Raw genomic sequence first — 21,902 nt, 5'->3', positions numbered from 1 at the left:
ATTATTGAAAATACTAGTAAGTTATATTCTGTTTACTTCAAGAATTAGTTCTTGAGCAAACAGCTAAAAGCAGTGAAGACAGTGGTTTGACTGTTAGGGGATTAAAGTAAATCATTCATAAGAACATTGTTAGAACAAAAATATGCTTTTATACTTAGAGTATGGTTGCATAGTTGCTAAACCTTAAGGGAGACTAATTAAATGAGAAGAACCTAAGAGGATAATGGTTCTGGAAAGGTATGAATTAGTTGAGTCTTGGGTTTTTTCATTAGATTTCTGTATGTTAAAGTTAGAAGGGTACCTTTTTTTCTTTCTTTCTTTTTTTTGGGGGGGGGCATGGTTAAAAGCTTTACTGATTGAAACATGCGTAATTGTGGAAAATAGTAAACTAATAGAGGAAAGAGAGGAAGGTGGCCAGAGAGGGAATGGGATGTGTGAGGCAGTAGGGGGAGAAAAGGAGAGAATCACTCTAAATGCCTCCATTTATAGATAGCTGGTCACTGTTAGTAATTTGGAGACCACTTCAGACATGTCTCTGAAGACCTACTCCTGAAATTTGAACAAAGCAATTTTTTAAAATATATTTTATTGATTATGCTATTACAGTTGTCCCATTTTCCCTTTCACTCTCTTCCACCCTGCACACTGATATTCCCCCACTTTTTAGTTCATGTCCATGTGTCATACTTACAAGCTCTTTAGCTTCTACATTTCCCGTACTGTTCTTGCCCTCCCCCTCTCTATTTTCCACCTACCATCTGTGCTACTTATTCTCTGTACCTTTTCCCCCTTTCTCCCCCCTCACTCCCCTGTTGCTAACCCTCCATGTGATCTCCATTTCTGTAGTCCTGTTCCTGTTCTAGTTGTTTGCTAAGTTTGATTTTTTGTTTTTGTTCTAGGTGTGGTTGTTAATAATTCTGAATTTGCTTGTCATTTTACTGTACATGTTTTTTATCTTCTTTTTCTTAGATAAGTCCCTTACATTTCATATAATAAAGGCTTGGTGGTGATGAACTCCTTTAACTTGACCTTATCTGAGAAGCACTTTATCTGCCCTTCCATTCTAAATGAAAGCTTTGCTGGATAGAGCAATCTTGGATGTGTAGGTCCTTGCCTTTCGTGACTTGGAACACTTCTTTCCAGCCCCTTCTTGCCTATAAGGTCTCTTTTGAGAAATCAGCAGACAGTCTGATGGGAACTCCTTTGTAGGTGACTGTCCCCTTATCTCTTGCTGCTTCTAAAATTCTCTCCTCCATTTTAATCTTGGCTAATGTAATTATGATGTGCCTTGGTGTGTTCCTCCTTGGGTTCAACTTCTTTGGGACTCTCTGAGCTTCCTGGACTTCCTGGAAGTCTGTTTCCTTTGCCAGACTGGGGAAGTTCTCCTTTATTATTTGTTCATCTAAGTTTTCCACTTGTGGCTGTCCCTCTTCCCCTTCTGGTACCCCTATAATTCGGGTGTTGGAACATTTTAAAATGTCATGGAGATTCCTCAGTCTCTCCTCATTTTTTAAAATTCTTTCTTTATTCTTTTCTGATTGGATGTTTCTTTCTTCCTTCTGGTCTACTCCACTGATTTGAGTCCCAGTTTCCTTCCCATTGCTATTGATTTCCTGTGCATTTTCCTTCATTTCACTTAGTGTAGCCTTCATTTGTTCATCTAATTTGTGACTAAAATCATCCAGTTCTGTGAGCATTCTGATCACCAGTGCTTTAAACTGTGTATCTGATAGGTGGGCTATCTCTTTGTTGCTTAGTTGTATTTTTTCTGGAGCTTTGATCTGTTCTTTTGTTTGTGCCATTTTTTTTTTTGTCTTGATGTACCTGTTACATAGAGACGGGTGAAGCCTTAGGTGTTCGCCTGGGCGGGGCAACCACGTCACTGGGTTGTGACTCTGTATGTGAGGCAGGGTCCAAGAGGGAACAGTGGCCCTTGCTCTCCTCTATGCCAGATTTCAGTCACTTCCACCTCTTCCTCCAAGCAAACTGGGCCCTCTGGTGCTGATTCCGAGGTGGGTGGGCTTGTGTGGGTTCTAGGACCTTGTGGGTCTCTCCAATGAATTCTCCTGTGAGGCTGGGAGTCCCTCCCAGCACCTCCATTCTGACAGGTGTTTTCAGTTGGTGTTTTGAGGCTTTATTTCCCCGCACTGGGGCCCTGGATTGTGCAGTCTTTCTTGCTCCCCAGTTTTGCCTGGTTTATCTGTGCACGAATGTGGGACTGCTTTGTCAGCCAGCCACCTTGTGCTCTGTGCCCCGCCCCATAATCTACCGCCTTGCTGGGTCCACCCGCTGCTGCCTTGCACATCTGGGTCTACCAGCCACTGTTTTTTGTTTTTTTTTTTTGCTGTGAACCCTCTTCGCCCCTCCTGCTGGTGACTCTACCTCTCCTACTGGTCTGGATGAATGTGTCTTCTTTCACCCCTTAGTTGTCGGACTTCCATAGGGTTCGATTTTCTGTCAGTTCTGGTTGTATTTTGTGTTTAAATTGTTGTCCTTCTTTTGGTTGTGCGAGGAGGCACAGTGTGTCTACCTATGCCTCCATCTTGGCTGGAAGTCTCTGAACAAATCAAATTTAAGAGGATGATATTTGGAAGGCCAACCTTATTCAGTATAGAATAAATTTATGATGGTTTGATGATGTGAAAAATCTCAAGTTGAATAAATCTTTACAAGTAGTAGTATGTGATAGGTTAATAATAATCTGTGAAGCCAGACATGTCTTATGCTCTAGGTCCAACATTTGCTGGCTGGCTTTATGGAATATCATCCTAATTGGCCATTAATGCCAGAGACAGACTCTTAGGGTAGACTGTTTGTACATGGTGTCACCACTATATAAATTCTATCTTTTGTATTTTTCTTCATTATAGAAATTCTTACATATTTATGTAGATGGCTGTTGATCAGTTGTGAAAGGTGACCAGGTCTCCTCTTGAGAACAAAAGGAAAGTTGGGTTTTATACTGTATCAGGAAGTTAGAAGTAAGAGAGACCTTACTGGCATTAAAGGTTTTAAATTTTACTTTGGACTAATGAATATCTAAAGTCTTCAGTAGTGAGTAGAAACGCCCCATTTAGATGGTTTGACATTTGGTATTAAATTTCCTTTTGTTCATTCGTATCTTTCTCAATGGGTTGGCATGCTGGCATATATTAGGATAAACCATGATAATCTGGGAAACCAAGCAGGGACTCAGATAATTTAAATTATGTTGGCGTGCTAAAGCTTAGTAAAAGAATTGAATATTTTGCAAGTTTCTGTAAATTTAAGAGGGTAAAATGTTATTTTGCAGGATTTATTGCTAATTTGATTAGATTAGGATTGTCTTTCAGATGAGTGATCAAAACAGAAATGGGAAAGCAGTTGGGGAGGACATTGAATAGAGGCTTTGTGAACATGAATGATTAAATATAGACTAGAAATATAGGCTGTTATCAGTTAATTGAATGATGGCTAAAGAATTAGGAATTATTTGCTAGTAGCAACCACACAGTTTTGATTAGGAGCTAATGTGTTCAAAGTCAAGTGTGCAGAAAGTATTGGGGGTTGGGGGAGGGGGACACTTAAGGCAGAGAAAATAATTGATAGGCCCCTGTAATAATCCAGGAATGACACATTGAAAACCAGATAAAGGTTGTGTTAATGTTCCTGGTAAAAAACTCAATTTTCCATTAGGTTGTAGTAATGCAGTCGCATCAATGGTGTTAAAATAACTTTCATACCAGTAAGTTTTTATCTAGTGCAAAAGAAACGGGGAACTAATTTTTAATGCTTGCACATTACATTTTCATATTATGGTCTGTTACATAGAAGGATACACTTAAAGATCACACAGATTTTTAAAAGTCTTTATAGTTGATCATACTGTGAGAGATAGTTCTTGTCAAGAGAGTGGTGTAGTGCAGGTGAGTGTTCCAGGGATGAAAAATTCTTTAAAATATATATTTGGAATGTATGAGGCTTTGTGAGATTTTTGGGGGGTCATGTATTTGTTCTTTAGTTTCTATCTCTTCTAAATTCTTCTTTATTAACCTAAAGGAGTTGCTTTTTTTATTTTTAGTTTTTCTAAAGCATATTTTAGTGATTATGCTATTACAGTCCCATTTTTATTCCTCTTTATACTTCTCCACCCTGCACCCACCATCCCTCCAGCATTCCCCCCATCCCGCAGTTCATGTCCATGGATTAGACATATAAGTTCTTCGGCTTCTGCATTTCCTATACAATTCTTAACCTCCCCCATCTATTTTGTGCCTACCAGTTATGCTTCTTATTCCCTGTACCTTTTCCCTCATTCTCTTCTCTGCCTCTCCCCACTGATAACCCTCCATGTGATCTCCATTTCTGTGATTCTGTTCTTGTTCTGTTGTTTGCTTTGTTTTGTGGTTTTGGGTGGTGGTTTTTTTAGGTTTGGTTATTAATAGTTGTGATCTTGTTGTCATTTTACTGTTGATCTTCTTCTTTTTCTTAGATAAGTCCCTTTAACATTTCAAGTAATAAGGGATTAGTGATGATGAACTCCTTTACCTTGACCTTGTCTGGGAACCACTTTATCTGCCCTTCCATTCTAAATGATAGCTCTGCTGAATGGAGTAATCTTGGATGTAGGTCCTTGCCTTTCATGACTTTGCATACTTCTTTCCAGCCCATTCTTGCCTGCAAGGTTTCTTTTGAGAAATCAGCTGATAGCTTCATGGGAACTCCTTTGCAGGTGACTGTCTCCTTTTCTCTTGCTGCTTTTAAGACTCTCTCCTTCTCTTTAATCTTGGGTAATGTAATTATGCCTTGATGTCCCTTGATGTGTGCTTCCTTGGGTCCACCTTTTTTGGGACTCTGAGCTTCCTGGACTTCCTGGAAGTCTATTTCCTTCACCAGATTGGGAAAGTTTCCTTCATTAAGTTTTCAAATGAGTTTTCAATTTCTTGCTCTACCTCTTCTCCTTCTGGCATCCCTGTGATTCAGATGTTGGAACGTTTAAAGCTTTTTAACCTCCTGGAGGTTCCTCAGCCTCTCCTTATTTTTTTGAATTCCTGTTTCTTCTTTCTCTTCTGGTTGGGTGTTTAATTCTTCCTTCTACTGCAAATTGTTGACTTGAGTCCCGGTTTCCTTCCCTTCACTGTTGGTTTCCTGTCTATTTTCCTTTACTTCACTTTGTATAGTCTTCATTTCTTCCTTTATTTTGCGAGCATACTCAATCATTTCTGTGAGCATCCTGATTACCAGTGTTTTGAACTCTGCATCTGATAGGTTGACTGTCTCCTCCTTGCTTAGTTCTTATTCTAGAGCTTTGATCTGTTCCTTCATTGGGGCCCTGTTTCTTTGTCTTGGTGCATCCATTCCATTGTTTGGGGTGGAGCCTTAGGTATTTGCTAGGGCGGGGCAACCCACCTTGCTGTGTTGTGGTGCTGTATGTGGGGGAGGCATCAGAGAGAGAACAATGCCACCTGCTGGCTTGCTCAGCTCTCACCCCACTTCCAGTCACTTTCCTTGCTTCCCACAAATGTATTGAGCCCTGCTGGTGCTGATTCCTGGGTGTGTGGGCTTGTGTAGTTCCAGGATCCTGTGGGTCTCTCCAATGGACTCTCTGTGAGACTGGGAGTTTCTCCCGCCACCACAACCCCCACAGATTTTTACAGCCAGCAGCTATATAAATTGAGGCTTTATTTCCTCGTGCTGGAAGCCTGGGTTGTGTGGACTGTCTCGCTCTGTAGTTGTTCCTCTTGGCTTATAAGCCTGTGAATGTTGGACCACCCAGTCTGCCAGCCACGGCCTTGTCCTCTCCACCTCGGCTCCCCATCTCCAACCATCCTACCAGTTTGAATGAATGTTTCTTCCTTAACTCCTTGGTTGTTGGACTTCCATACAGTTCGATTTTCTGTCAGTTCTGGTTGTTTTTGTTTTCAAATTGGTGGTTGTCTTTCTTTTGGTTGTGTGAGGAAGCCTAGCCTACCTATGCCTCCATCTTTGAGGAAACTCAGAACTTGCTTTTTAAGAAGCTGCCAGAGAATGAATGCTTATCTGCTGACCCATTTCTGTTAATTCTATCACTCTGGTGGCATTCGTTGTCATTTATATGTGATGTTGAAATTTTCTACTCCTAGTCTTTACGGTTCCTTTTAGCCAGGCATGTATACTTTTTATCCTTTTTTTCTAAAGTCCATTTCATTTTTTTTTTCATCCCTTCAGATGACTAATTTGTTTTTCTGTTACAAGTAGGTGTAAGAGATGTTTTGTTGTTGTTTTGTAGTTTTGAAGGAAAAAAATTGTATAAAGTGCTTAATTAAAGGTAATGAAGGATGTGAGTAGAGTGGGAAAAGATGAAAGAAGAAAATGTGGTGTATAAAGAGATATATTTGCCTTCAGCTTCCTGTTCAGAGCTCCTAAAACCCTTGTAATTTTCCAGGTGAAAGGAGTATCTTTTGTTATTCGAAACAAGCTTTTTTGGTCACAAGTGGGTTTGTGGTAATGGGTGATTTAGGGTATATTCCTACATAGCCTCAGGATGGGGCTATTCTTAGAACAAGTGATTATTACAGGGTCAGAACTTTCAACCCTACCCATTGCTGCCTGTAAGGGGAGGAGTTTGGGATCAAAGTTCTAAAAAACTCCTGAACAGGATAAGCTTCTTAGTTAGTAAATGATCCTGGATGGTGTCTCCTCCTAGTCCCAATCTCCTGCTATCAGAACCTTCTGGACCTCACGCTGTGTACTGCTTCACATGGCTGTTAATTTGTGTTTTTATAATAAGCTGGTAAATGTAAGTAACTGTTTCTTTCAGTACCCTAAGTGAGTGGCATTAGCAGATTAATTGAACCTGAAGAGGAGGTTATGGAATCTATAATATATAGCCAGTTGGGAACAAGGTATAGCACAGGTAACAACTTGGCCTTGCAATTGGCATCTGAAGTGGGGGTAGTCTTGTGGGACTGAGCCTTTAATTTGTGGGGTCTGGTGCTATCTCTAGGTAGAGTATCAGAATTGAGTTAAATTTTTAGGACACCCTGTCAATATTCTGAGAATGTGAGGATTGCTTGGTGGTGTTGGAAAAGGTATTAAGTGAACTTTTTTCACAAGTAGTGACTGGTATGACAGATCATACTTATTTTGAGCCACCCCAAGATAAGTACACATTTTCATGTTAGGTTTAAGAGGAGCTGTCTGTGACAATCCTTTTTTCCCCCCAAACTTAGTCATTTTATTAAAAGAGGTAAACAAGTAGAAAATCAGAAAATGTGATTTTGGCAATTTGCTAATTTTGCTTAGTAAAAATTTGGAACTGTGACCTAATTAAAAAGTAATGTTAAACAAAAACCTTTGCAGCTGAAAGCTCTTCTGAAGGAAAGAGTTTATTGAGCCATATGCTAGTCAGGAAAAGGATCAGGTCCTGGGACAGAGCATCAGGGAGGGAAGATGGAAGGGCAGTAGGGGTCGGAGGACAGTTCTAGGATGGAGGCGTAGTCCATAAAGAAGAAATATTTACTGCTTCTGAATGGGTTGTGGGCAGCATAACCATAAGCAGGATGCGGTAGTGTCTGGTGGTCAAATTGTTTTTTAGATAGCCACCTCAAAGTTGGGTCAAAGTTTTAACATCTGGAATGTGAAGTCTTGTCGGTTTTAGTCTGAGGCTCTGTTAACTGGTTAACCACTTACCTCTTCCTCCTACCCTGCAGTCTGTTGTAATTTAATTTAGGACATCTCAGAATTTGTCTCTTGTCAGGTTTTTGGTATCTTGTCAAATGTTTTATGTTTATGTTAATTTTATAATGACTAAATAAAAATTTGTATACTGGAATGCTCATACATGTGAGATTTACAGTCGTACAGAGATTTAGATGTGAATATCAGTGCTGAAGTCTAGAGTGAATGCTGGTCAGTACTGCTGAACCATGAAACCCATAGGTTTTTGGTTAGAACCAATGAGTATTTTAAAGTACTTTGGCCCTTGAGATTCTTTGTCACATTTTTGACTAGACTATAAATTACCATCAGGCTTCAATCAGGAGGATCCTACAGATTGCTAAAGTTAGTAAACAAACTTCTTGGATTAACATTGCACAAAATTAAAATGTATAGACTTGAAACGCTTCAAATTTGTATCATTGAGTATACCCAAAGGTACTGTCTTAGAGCTCAGGTGTTTGTAGGTTCCATTTGTTTCTCAGATGTTTCTTGGTTCCATTCTAGGCCTCATGCTCCACAGGGCCTCCAAACTTTGAGCTTCCTCTGTTTGCCTGTCCTGTAGTTGCCTATTCTGTGTCAGTCTTGTTGATGGCTGAAAAGCAAGCAGAGAGGACAGTAGGAAATTGGTTGGGAGGCCTGGTGGAGGGGCGTGGGAATGAGGCAGAATTTAGGAAAATAATTTAAATGTTTCCTGTAGTTCTCCTCACTTTTGCTTTTTTATACTTCTGTTTTGGTTTCCTTCTTGTTTACCTTTATTCTTTCCCTTCCAGAAACTCCATTTCATTTCACTTTGCCTAAAGAAGGTGATATTATCCCACCATTGACTGGCACGACTCCCCCTCTTATTGGGCACCTGAAACTGGAGCCCAGGAAACACAGTACTCCTATTGGTGAGTGACTAAAATGTAATGCCATTTAAAGTAGAATTTTTGAGATACTATTTTTATGCAAGGGATTTCTTTTAGATCTGAGGAGTTGGACCTTCCTCATAAGGTTGATTTTTTGCCTTAGGAACAATAAGCTTGTGCTATCTGATTTCATGAGTTTTCCCAGGAGATATTGAGTGGCGATGAAAGGAAAGAAAGGATAGAAGGAGCCCTGGCTGCTGTAGCTCAGTGGATTGAGCACGGGCCTGGGAACCAGAGGATCGCAGTTTGATTCCCAGTCAGGTCACATGCCTTGGTTGCAGGCCAGTTCCCAGCAGAGAACACATGAGAAACAACCATATGTTGATATTCCTCTCCCTCTCTCCTTCCCTTCCCTTCTAAAGATAAGTAAATAAAATTATTTTTGAAAAAGGGTAGAAGGAAGAAAGAAAAAATATTATAAGGATTTTATTCTGCTACTTGCAAGGCGATAGAATCTGAGTGCTAAGCAATGATATAGAGTTGTCATATAAGGAAGGGACAGCAGGTAGGGTAAAAGTACTATTAATTTAGTACCTTGAATGGTCAATTTACTGTTTGACAGGGCAAGAAAATGTAGATCCTGCTTCCCTAAAGCAGCCAGTAGTCTTCTACATTAACCTATTTGTTTTCTCTAGTCAGTGCTGGGAGGTAACAGTCATGCCGTCTGGAGTCTCCTGCTACCTATGCCTGATGCTGGCAGATGTGGGTTGGCTGAGGGCTCATGCAGCATCCTTTGTCCAGATGCAGAAGTGGAACTGAATCCTGTTGCTCCTCTTAAGACCAGGTGTTAATACTAGTGTGTAGTTGTTGATACATGTGACAGGGTCTATCCTAGGAACCCCCTTCAATCCTGCAGAGCTGTGGAGCCAAACAGGCAAATTGATGACCTTGAATTATTGTTTTTTGTTTGTATTTTAGTATTCTTTCTTTCTTTCTTCCTCCTGCCTCCCTTCCAGATATTAGCAACTATCCAGAAAGCACCACAGCAAACAGTGATGTCATGTCTGAAAGCGTGATGGAGACCAATGATCCCATACCTGGGAATGAAAAAGGAGGTTCTGGGACTGCCCCAGAAACAGATGAAAAATTGTGTCTAAGAATGAAACTGGTCAGTCCGGAGACTGAGGCAAGCGAAGAGTCTTTGCAGTTTAGTCTAGAAAGTAAGTTTTATTTTTATGTTAATCTTGGGTAATTAGTAGCTCCATATCATCTGATTGTATTTCTTCTAGTTATAGTGATTGATATTTTTATAATTATAAATGTATTTGTAAAATCTTACTCTCACAGATTTAATTCTTTGTTTTTGGGCCATCACTTGTCATGTTACTGAAGGTACTTCATTTTATAACAACCTCTGTGGCTCTGGTTGTATCACTTTTTTAAACTATGTTGATATTAAGTAATTAATTTCCATATTCAGAAACAATTCAGAAAAGGGTAGAAAATTTAAGATTGTGGATTCACATTGTAGGCTTATGTTGACTATTTCCCACATTAATTCTAATTTGTTTGATATGCCTAAAATTCAGAGAAAATACAAGGAGTTGCTGCAAAATAGGGACCAGATTCTGAAAGGCCTTTTATATCATGCTGAAAAGCTGTAAAATTGTGGTCAGGGGAGTAGTGTGATTAGATTTGCTTTTTTAACAGGATCAGCTCAGTGTTTCAAAAGTTGTATTTTTATGCATCATTCCTTGCCTTGCCCATTTCTTATTCTTCTGCCTGGCTAACTCAGACAGAAGAGTTAAAGACTAGAAGTGGGGTGGGCATAGAGATGAGGGATGAATTTGAGAGGTTAATAATAGAATAGGGATAACTTGGGACCATTTGTGAATATGGAAGAAAGGGGGGAGGAAAAAAATACAGGATAACTCTATATCTATATTGTCATAATAGCACTCCAAAGTAGATATCCTTATTTCCATTTTATTGATGACAAAACAGAGGTTTCTAAGTTATCTATCTGTTGGCACAGTAATTGGTAGAAAGTAGAGCTGGAGTTTGAATCAGATCTGATTCCAAAGCTTATAATCTTTTTTACTAAGTAGTTTGTAAATGCTATTTAATGGAGTTAGAAAAGGAATAAATCTTAAAAGAGATTGTAAAAGAACATCCAAAGAAGAGGACTAGGAGAGTATAAAGCCATGCATGGAAGGTTATGAGGTGGAGAGTTACTAGAAGAAAACAGTGTTAGATGCAGAGGTGAGGTTTAGTAAGATATTTCTAAAAATGTACATTGGATTTGGCAATTAGGATCTATTTGGTGACTCTAGCAAGAACTGTTTAAGTATAGTGGTTTGGGGGGGGAGCTATACTGAAGGTAATTCAGGAGTAATGGGGAGAAGAGGCAGCAAATGTATTCTACTTTCAAGAAGTTCTTGTTAAAAATATGATGAGTTAAAGGGAAATGGAGGATTAAAGGAGAGTTTTCATTTTTAGATTTAGAGATGCCTGTACAGGTTTATGGACTGAAAGGAAATCTCCAAAAGAGACATGGATTAAAAATGAGGGAATGTGGTTTCCAGCCTAGATGGAGGCGCAGGTCAATAGGCTTTGCTTCCTCACACAACCAAAAGAAAGACAACCACCAATTTGAAAACAAAAACAACCAGAACTGACAGAAAATCGAACTGTATGGAAGTCCAACAACCAAGGAGTTAAGGAAGAAACATTCATTCAAACTGGTAGGATGGTTGGAGATGGGGAGCCGAGGTGGAGAGGACAAGGCCGTGGCTGGCAGACTGGGTGGTCCAACATTCACAGGCTTATAAGCCAAGAGGAACAACTACAGAGCGAGACAGTCCACACAACCCAGGCTTCCAGCACGAGGAAATAAAGCCTCAATTTATATAGCTGCTGGCTGTAAAAATCTGTGGGGGTTGTGGTGGCGGGAGAAACTCCCAGTCTCACAGAGAGTCCATTGGAGAGACCCACAGGATCCTGGAACTACACAAGCCCACACACCCAGGAATCAGCACCAGCAGGGCTCAATACATTTGTGGGAAGCAAGGAAAGTGACTGGAAGTGGGGTGAGAGCTGAGCAAGCCAGCAGGTGGCATTGTTCTCTCTCTGATGCCTCCCCCACATACAGCACCACAACACAGCAAGGTGGGTTGCCCCGCCCTAGCAAATACCTAAGGCTCCACCCCAAACAATGGAATGGATGCACCAAGACAAAGAAACAGGGCCCCAATGAAGGAACAGATCAAAGCTCTAGAATAAGAACTAAGCAAGGAGGAGACAGTCAACCTATCAGATGCAGAGTTCAAAACACTGGTAATCAGGATGCTCACAGAAATGATTGAGTATGCTCGCAAAATAAAGGAAGAAATGAAGACTATACAAAGTGAAGTAAAGGAAAATAGACAGGAAACCAACAGTGAAGGGAAGGAAACCGGGACTCAAGTCAACAATTTGCAGCAGAAGGAAGAATTAAACACCCAACCAGAAGAGAAAGAAGAAACAGGAATTCAAAAAAATAAGGAGAGGCTGAGGAACCTCCAGGAGGTTAAAAAGCTTTAAACGTTCCAACATCTGAATCACAGGGATGCCAGAAGGAGAAGAGGTAGAGCAAGAAATTGAAAACTCATTTGAAAACTTAATGAAGGAAACTTTCCCAATCTGGTGAAGGAAATAGACTTCCAGGAAGTCCAGGAAGCTCAGAGTCCCAAAAAAGGTGGACCCAAGGAAGCACACATCAAGGGACATCAAGGCATAATTACATTACCCAAGATTAAAGAGAAGGAGAGAGTCTTAAAAGCAGCAAGAGAAAAGGAGACAGTCACCTGCAAAGGAGTTCCCATGAAGCTATCAGCTGATTTCTCAAAAGAAACCTTGCAGGCAAGAATGGGCTGGAAAGAAGTATGCAAAGTCATGAAAGGCAAGGACCTACATCCAAGATTACTCCATTCAGCAGAGCTATCATTTAGAATGGAAGGGCAGATAAAGTGGTTCCCAGACAAGGTCAAGGTAAAGGAGTTCATCATCACTAATCCCTTATTACTTGAAATGTTAAAGGGACTTATCTAAGAAAAAGAAGAAGATCAACAGTAAAATGACAACAAGATCACAACTATTAATAACCAAACCTAAAAAAACCACCACCCAAAACCACAAAACAAAGCAAACAACAGAACAAGAACAGAATCACAGAAATGGAGATCACATGGAGGGTTATCAGTGGGGAGAGGCAGAGAAGAGAATGAGGGAAAAGGTACAGGGAATAAGAAGCATAACTGGTAGGCACAAAATAGATGGGGGAGGTTAAGAATTGTATAGGAAATGCAGAAGCCGAAGAACTTATATGTCTAATCCATGGACATGAACTGCGGGATGGGGGGAATGCTGGAGGGATGGTGGGTGCAGGGTGGAGAAGTATGAAGGGGAGAAAAAAGGGAAAACTGTAACAGCATAATCACTAAAATATATTTAAATTTTTTAAAAAGTGAGACACTATGGGAAACAATGGATCAGGCCCCTGAGAAAGTTGGGAGGGAAGGCTTTCAAAGACCACAAATAGAGTGGGTGGAGTTGAATAAGAGGGACTTGTCATTCTCTGAGGACAAAGGAAAGAAATTTTAGCTAATATATTTTGAGTTCTTACTATATGCCAAGAATTTTTACATGTACAGCTCATTAAATCTCATAACAAACTTAAAAAGTTTTATCTCTCTGTGAAGATCTTATTATCCTCATTTTACAGATGAGGAAACTGAGGCATACAGCTATTAAATGTAGTAGCCTGAATTCAAAGTAGTTCCAGGAACCAGAAGTCCAGTTTTAAATTACAATACTATTCTGCTTCTCATTGCTTATTGATTTAAACTTTAGAACCTCAGTAGAAATTAAAATTTATGTGTTTCCATCCTTATTACCATCTTTTCTGAAATCAAGTAGGGCTTATCAAGAGAATATATGGTAGCTTTGAATCTTCAGATTCCAATTTGAAATTATAATTGGAAAGATCTTAAATGGAGCTAAATGTTAAGGTAGTAAATGTTAACACTTTTTCTGATAATAGCATAGGATCAGGCACCATACTCAAAATTTTACTCATTTCATCCTCGTAACAGACCTATGAGATTGGTCCTGTTTATGTTTTGTACAGAAGATAAAACTGAGTCAGAAGATGAAGGCATGTACTCCCAGGTTGGACTACTGAGTGCAGGGCCCAGGGCCTGTGCCCGGTTTCTGTTTCAGAGGCAGGGCTCTAACCACAAAACTCCAGTTTCCTTGATGGACTATTTAGGTTATGTTGGGCCATGAACTTTTAGAAACATTTCAACATATTTGTTTTTTTTTCTGAGGCTGGAATAAATTGTCAGTGAATAAATTTTAATTCCTTGACATAGGACATTGCTTTGAAAATATGGGGTTCTTTTCAATATTACCCTTAATTCTTGAAAATGTGTTTTGTTTTTCAGTTATCTGTCCTTAATTGGGAAGTACTTGAATACTTTTATGAGTGGGTTCTCATAAAACTGTACACTATTTAAAATTTGTGCATCAACTGAAGGCATTTTTCTACATAATTTATTAAAGTTTTCTTGTTTATTTTAAATTTATGTGCTTTTTAACTTTTAAAACTTTATTTTTAAAAAATATTTTACTACATATATTTAAAATCCTTGTATGAGAAGACATGAATTGAGATTAAGAAGTTGTTTTATTTTCATTTTTACATGTTACTGCTTCAGTGTATTTCTCGACAAACTGATTAGTCTTCAGTAGGAAGGTTGAAAAAAATTGATTGACAGAGTGAGAGAAACTTGTACCATTATAAGAAATCTTTTTATTTTCACTTATTATTCTTACCCATTTCTTTATTTGTTGCAAATGCTATAAGAACAAGTTTTTAGGTATGATACCAAATGAATTATATTTCTCTTTTCCTTCCTTGTTTTTGTTTTTATTCAGAGCCTGCAATTGGTGAAATAAAAAATGGATCTACTGCTGTTGCTGAGGCTGTTGCCAGGTAACCAGAGCTGGTTGCTATTTAGAGGAATTCAATATACAAAGCCACTGTACTGAGGGGAAGATTTATCAAGAGAGGAAAAACCTTAAAATATAATTCCAACATAAAGGATTTAACAATGTACTGAATCTAACGTGGGTTTTCTTAAGTCTAATAAAGGTTTTGCTATACTTAGAACTAAGATATGTAAAGGTGTTTACCTTTCTCCCTTTTATTCATGTGGGAGTGCTCTTTTTTACCTTTGTCTGTTGATGAGACTGAGCTTGTTGCTTTGGTGAGAAAATAGGTGGGTTAACAAGAGATAGTCTTAGACCTTGTTCCATAGACCTTGATTCCCCTACTCAGTTGCAGCCTCAGGCCATTTTCTCTTCTGCTTACCAAATTGACTGCTGTGTTGAACGATTATTTTTGCTTTGTCATGAATGCTGTGAGGATGCTTGAGGATGAGTGTGACTCCATCCTAAGGCTCTGGTGGTAAGCTTTGCCATCTGGTGGCTATGTGAGTAGAATTATTTTATTAGTTTCTGCCATGAGTCATCCAGCATGAAAATACTAGAAGCAGCTGGTGAAATACAAGTGAGAATGTTTAAGTGAGGCTAGGCAGGTCCTATAAATAAGTAAAGCAGGCTAAGTGCAAGCGCTGGAAGTGTTGAGGATGACGGCCTTCGGAAGAACAGGGGTGTGGGTAGTCCCCCTTCAACTCCAGCCTTCTGTTACCATGCAAGAATGCACACTGGTTGCCAAACCTCTAATTTTTAAAGAGAAATCTGGGTTTAAAAAAAATAAAATTTCATCCTTGGTGGGTCACATAATGACTGTTTGGACTAAATTTGACCTTCATTTGTGAGTTTCTAGCCCTAATCCTATCTAAATCCTTTGATCTGTACTTAACTGTATCTTAGATTAGTTGTTCTCTGGACTGTTATGTATTTAATATGAAAAATTAAGTACCTTAGGGTCCTCAGTCAGTTGAAGACTAATGGTATGTCATCTTACAAGTTGAAAAATGGAGTTTATACTGGATCTTTTTGGTTTTAACGGAGTTGTACATTACTTATATAACTTGTTATTAGTCTGATGTACATGTGCCCATGAAGAGGGCACAGACAATGCTGCTGAAGCTTCCCAAGCCCTTTGGGTGGAATGTAGGGTTGGAAAAATAAGGGAAATACTTGAAGCAGAGGATTGGATTAGTGAATTATAGAATGAGATAAAATTCATTGGTATTGTTACAAAGCAAATTATGCATATGAGAATCTAGATTTTGATTTAAAGTAGGCGCTGTTAGAATATTTTGTTTGTTTGCTTATTTATTTATTTAAATGCTTTGCCTATTTATTTTTAGAGGGGAAGGGAGGGAGAAAAAGAGGGAGAGAAACACCATGTGGTTGCCTCTCGCTCACCCCCCACTGGAGACCCAGCCTGCAACTCGAGCATGTGCCTTGACCAGGAATTGAACCAGTGACCCTTTGATTTACAGGCTGGCACTCAATCCACACCAGCCAGGGCTGTTAGAATATTTTAAATGCTCATTGCTTCCTCTCCATTTAGGTAAAGCCATACCACTCTGTGTTTTTTTAAAATAACTTTTTAATTTAATTATTGTTGAAGTATAGTTTTCTGTCTTTTATTATCGTCCCAGCCCACCCCGCCCCCCGGGGGGGGAGGGAAGTGCTCCCCACTTCCCTCCCATTTCCACCCCCCTTAGTTGTCCATGTGTCCTTTATACCACTCTGTTTTCAAACAAAGTGTCATCTGTTACTGGGCTCTGTTTAGATTATTTGCTGTCATCATCTTTCTCTCTCAATCATTTCACTGTTGAAGATTTCAAGCACAGAAAAAGCAGAAAAACAGTATAATGAACCACCATATATTCATCACCCAGTGTCACAAATGACCAACTCACAGCTAATTTTAATTTGTTTATAAATACATCCAGTATTCTTCTCCCCACTCAATTATTTTGAAGCTAATTCCAGCTTTATATAATTTTATCTGTAACTATTTCAATGCTGATAACTATTTCTTATCTTTTATCTCTAAAAGATAAGAATTCTTCTTTGACCTTAACCATAATACTATAGTGCTTTTAAAGTTAGCAGTGATTCCTAATGCTAAAAAATGTTCAGTATTCAGATTTGTCTGATTGCCTTACATATTTTTTTTAGTTTGTTTGAATTGAGATCCAAACAAGTTCTGCACATTATGTTTGATTGACATATCTCTTAATTTAACTCTTAATCTATAGGGGCCTCCTGCCTTTATTTTTTCCCCCTTCTAGCAATGTATTTGTTGAAGAAATTGGGTTTTGTGTCTTACAGAGTCTTTTACACTGGACTTTGCCGACTGTGTTCTTATTGTATTTAATATAGTCCTCTGTCTACCTTATTTCCTGTGGTTCTTTCTTGAGAGTTTTTAGTTAAGCTAATTTGAAACAAGTACTTTAGGGAGGAATTTGCATTTTGGTGTAAGGCATTTTGGAGTTTTGGATGCAGAAAAGTGAATTTATTCCCTCTGTGCCTAAAAGGATAATCTTCAGAGGTATGTTTCCTTCCAAAACTAATACAGTATATTGCTTTTTTATCTTAGTCCCCAGACGGCGATGTCTTTGCTTAGCTGCGTCTGTGAAGCTCGGCAAGAGGACGAAGCTCGGAATCAGGATTCCTGCTCTGTACCTACCAGGTGAGCATTATTTTCGTAGTATATTGTGGGTTATATTGACTCATAAAATGGTTGCTACCAAAATCTAGAATACAGTGCCATAATTTTGTGAACTGGAGCTTACTTTTTTATCTGAGGGATGGTGGCATATTCTAGATGGCATTATAGATGAGATGTCATGAGATGCTTTATTAAATATTTTATAGGTGCAGAGTTTTGTCTTTATCTGCCAGTTCTGTCAGTTTGAAATGATTGTCTTCATAAATTTATGAAACTACTGTTCTGTATTTCTAAGATTTATTCCCTTTTTCCTAGTTTTGGAAATGTTTAATAGACCTTTATTTCCCTGAAGTTACCCACAGGGCAAAACTGAGATGCTCAACATCCCAAATTTAAAGTTTGTCAGTATTGATGAAGTTAAGATTTTATCATAATTTCATTATTCCATAATCTCTTCGAACAGCTTTGAAGAACAAAGCATTTTGTTTGAGTTACAAAGTATTTCTTCACTATTTAAATAATAAAAAAATGATTGGACTATGTGAGTGTAGTATAGTCCACTCATTAGTATAGGAAAAGAAGTAATGACAATGGAAATAAGCTTGTATTTTCATTGTGAGATGGCGTCTGTCTTCTCTGGAATTCAGTGAGTTTGTAGTTAGAGAATGTGCTAATGTTTGTCCGCAGGTATCTAATAGTGTTGTTTACAGCATAATTTCTGTATTCTTTATTGATAGAAATATTTAAAAGAAACATATTGGTGCTTTTATTGGGCCTTCTGACGATTAAATGTGAGCTTGTTAGTATTCTCGGGAATCAGCTCGCCCAGCTTATATCCCTCTACTGTATCAAGACACTTGTTGGGTGAAATGCCACTTTGTGTGGTTCCAAAATTGGTATGGTGGTGGTCCAGCAATTGCCAAATTTATCAATGGCATTGTACTGCTTTCCTATTTTATTAGAATATCTTAAACTAAAGGGGCCAGAATGCCGGTGATCTTATTTAACTTCGGTAGAACAAGGGCAGCACACCCAGCTGCATTTGGCCTCTTTTACTTCATGGACAGATCTACACCTAGAACAGAGTGGTTAGAAGTTTGTTAAATATGGAGATTCATTCTTCTTTGTTTCACTTAGGGTTAATTTGTCCAGGCCATTTTATGCTAGAATTTCTTTCTCTGTATCAGTTTCTAAATCTGGCAAAGAGTGGTGACCAGAGTAGGATTGTGTAGCTGGAACTAATGGAGAGAGGTGTGGTTCTTCTTACAATATATCAGGTTTCTCTTATCTTCTAATGCTCTTTGTTCTGGTGCTAAAGATTTCTTCTTTATCATTTCTTGGGACATTAATACTCACATCTCTGTGGTAGATATTTCTCAGTTGCTTTATTTATTTCTAAAAATATATGAACTTCACAGGAGTGGGCAACACTTTTTGCAATATGTGTTGCAGTTAGGCTTCTGGTTTTTATCTGTTGTTCTGTGTTGGCCTTAGTCAGCAAATCTTGCCAGCCACTATATATATTTTATGTGATCCTGGGTGGGAACTGATTATGATTTTAACATCATTTCATTTGACCAATGCTAATATGAGAATGATAAATACCAAAATTCTGATATGTGATAGGAGTTTGCTAAATATTACTTGATACTGCAATGAGACATCTTTTGTCTTTAGAGAAGAATTGTTCTGATGAACTCTTTGGGGGAATAAAAGCAATCTAATATTTATTGATTAAGAATAAAAAGACTCCAAAGAGAACAAAGCTTTGTTTTAGAAGATAAAATCTATTCTGCAGTTCTACCCTAAATAGCTTCTGAAGGAAAATGTGTAGGCTTGTTTAAGCATGGGGAACAATGGTAATTGAATTCTTGAAATGATTAATCAAGTCATGTCCCTTCTAGTTTTTGACTCACTGTCATTGCTGCGTAGCTGTGATATGTTAGATGTCTTAAAGATTCAAACATGAATATTTAGTTTATAAAGAAAATGAAATGTATCTCCCTAATTGCTTTCTCTTATGCAACTGATATTGATTGAGCATCTGCTGTGTACCTAGCACTGTGCCAAGAAATTTTTATGTAAGATTACTCTTACGAACTTCATCAGAGGTAGGTGTTATTCATCTGTCTCCTGGTGATCTTATTCTTACCTCTTCCTCACTGGATCATATATTTCATTCAGTCTAGGTTCCTGACACACAGGACATAAGCTCTAACAACCAGATGTATACCAGGCTCTTGGCTGGAACTCTATTCTAAATCCCTCGTTGACTTCCTGTTTTGGTAGGCTGAGCTAAACAAGATAGAAACCTCAGAAACCTCTCCATTTCTCTCTTCTTCAAGATCCACAGCAGAGCAGTCCCTAAGGGTGAGAGCTCCTCCCAAGTTAGAGACTGCTTTTCTCTGTTGATGAGCATCTCCATCTTTCTCTGGCTAAATGCTAAAAGCAACAGATGACATGGTTTCTAGACCCCTTATTGTCCTGGGTGTTAAATCAGGGGGTATATCAGTGTTAGCCTTGTAAAATATGACATCACAAAGTGAAAGAGATTCCAGATATGATGATACTGTGGAATGGATCATGGCTGGAATGGATCTTTTTATCTTTATTTTGGCTGTTACGCACTTACTGTAACCTAAAAATGCATTGTTGTTGTTTATAGTATACTAACTCATTTGAACTGGAGATTTACTAAAACGTTCAAAGTTATGGGCATTTTCTATATGTATTTGCTACTTATACAGTTAGCTTATTTAATCAGAAGATTCTTGCAGTTAATTGAGAGAACATGAATTCTTTTGTTTAAAGTACGTTTATTGTGCACTTAACTTGGTATTAATCCCCGTAGTAGGTATTTTAGATATGAACTTGAATAAGACATCAATGTTAAGTTTCTGTGTAACTTGCTCACTTGGGCCTTTTTATTCTGGTGTATTGTTAAGGACATTTAAGAAAGCCACCAGGCACCTCATTGCTTCATGATATCTGGTTTGCAGGAGACAGTCATCAAATGCTTGTGAAATAAGTAAGTCGCTGATAGCCAGATGGTAAGACTAATGAAGTACTGTAGGCTGTATCTTGAGAACTGTCTCTGAGGCACCATGCCATTCTGAAATGGTTAGTTGTAGATGTACCAGTATAGCTAGCAAAGCTAGAATCTTACCTGCAACTCTGTCCTTTATAGATCAGGTTTCTTTTGCTGAAATTGTTGTTTAGGGTTGGGTATATCTAAAATGCTAGGTGGTGTTTTTTTAAAAATACTTTATTTTAGAGAGAGGAAAAGAGAGAAACATCAATTTGTTGTTTGACTTATTGATGGTATTCATTGGTTGTTTCTCCTTTGTGCCCTGACTATGGGATTGAACCTGTGACCTTGGTGTATCGGGACAACTCTCCAACCAACTGAGCTACCTGGTCAGGGCTAGGTGTCATTTAAAGAAAGTTAGAACCATTTATAAAGTCAAGAGTCCTCTTGATCTAACTGATCTTTTTTGAAGTAGATCCCTAGGCTGCTTCATTGTTTATGACTTCAATAATGGCTTTATATCTTTTTGTTTAACTTATTTTCCTATGTCAGAGTTCATAGCTAGTGATGGGAAGAAATGCTATGACTCTTTTATCATCATGGTGGAATAGTTCTGTGTGCCACTGTTTTTCTACAGGAGTGAAATTATGATGAGAAATTTCATAAGGTGATATTCTTGTTCATTTTATTTTCTCTCTCACATTTTTCATATTGTCAAATTATGGTTTCCCCCTTTCCAGTACACACACACACGTGCACCAACACGTATATGCATGTGCCCTTACTTGACATGGTTTCTTTATGTGGTTGATTCTCAGGGGGAACTTACTCCATTTTCCAAGTACTCAAGATGAAGCGGAAAAGGAAAAATTCGAGGGTGATCAAAGGACCAGGCAGCATCAACAAACAATAAAGCCCAGTAGTCCTGTCAAAGACTCTTCTTCGTCTCCTTCCCAGCAGGTGGCCATACAGGGGCCAGCCAGTCTTCAAGGTGAAGCAATGGAGACGGATGTGCTAGAAGGCCAGAAAGAAGGGTGGAATACCAACCAGGAAAAACCTAGTAAGGCCTGGATGGAAAGGCCCAGCCAAAATAACGTAGGAATTCAGACCATAGAGTGTTCCCTACGGGTCCCAGAAACTGTTTCAGCAGCAACCCAGACTGTAAAGAATGTGTGTGAACAGGGGACCAGCACAGTGGACGAGAACTCCGGAAAACAAGATGCCACCGTTCAGACCGAGAAGGGGACTGGTGAGAAACCAGTGAGTGCTCCTGGGGATGATACAGAGTCCCTCCATAGCCAGGTGAGAGAGCTTATCAGGTCCTCCAGGGGCTCTGATTTTAACTTTCTGGATTCCTAGAGAATTTCATTTGTGGTACTTTTACGTAATGGTAATTATTAACAATTTTGTACAGACCAGTGATTGAAAGACAAAAACAACTGAATTTCAGGGTAGAGATAGGGCAGTGAAAATTATGGATAGTTATCACCAATAAATGGTCTTTTCAGGAAAATGGAATGATGCTAGAGTTTGTCGGGTAGGTCTTTACAGGAAAAGAAAGCCAGGAAGATAGTTTGGGTCCTATACTCTTTTTTTTTTTTTTTAAGATTTTATTTATTTATTTTTAGAGAGAGGGGAAGGGAAGAAGAAA

General features: G+C 38.7%; 1 protein-coding gene across 4 annotated transcripts in view; it reads left to right on the top strand.

Annotated features, from left to right (window-relative positions):
• The window catches only part of TP53BP1 (tumor protein p53 binding protein 1), an 88,619-nt gene that overhangs the window by 38,360 nt on the left and 28,357 nt on the right, over positions 1-21,902 (top strand). For 3 of the 4 annotated variants that reach the window (XM_037054455.1, XM_037054454.1, XM_037054453.1), the window contains exons 13-17: positions 8,451-8,570; positions 9,545-9,748; positions 14,505-14,562; positions 17,152-17,244; positions 21,070-21,553. In XM_037054455.1, the coding sequence (XP_036910350.1) occupies positions 8,451-8,570; positions 9,545-9,748; positions 14,505-14,562; positions 17,152-17,244; positions 21,070-21,553 (959 nt within the window). Of the gene's footprint in view, positions 1-8,450; positions 8,571-9,245; positions 9,373-9,544; positions 9,749-14,504; positions 14,563-17,151; positions 17,245-21,069; positions 21,554-21,902 lie in introns of those variants that run through there. The other variant, XM_037054456.1, reaches the window with a different exon arrangement.

This window comes from Sturnira hondurensis, unplaced genomic scaffold (assembly GCF_014824575.4).
Source record: "Sturnira hondurensis isolate 20B ecotype Veracruz unplaced genomic scaffold, ASM1482457v3 Scaffold0008196, whole genome shotgun sequence".
Taxonomy (NCBI): Eukaryota; Metazoa; Chordata; class Mammalia; order Chiroptera; family Phyllostomidae; genus Sturnira; species Sturnira hondurensis.
This window is presented reverse-complemented; position numbering and strand designations above follow the sequence as displayed.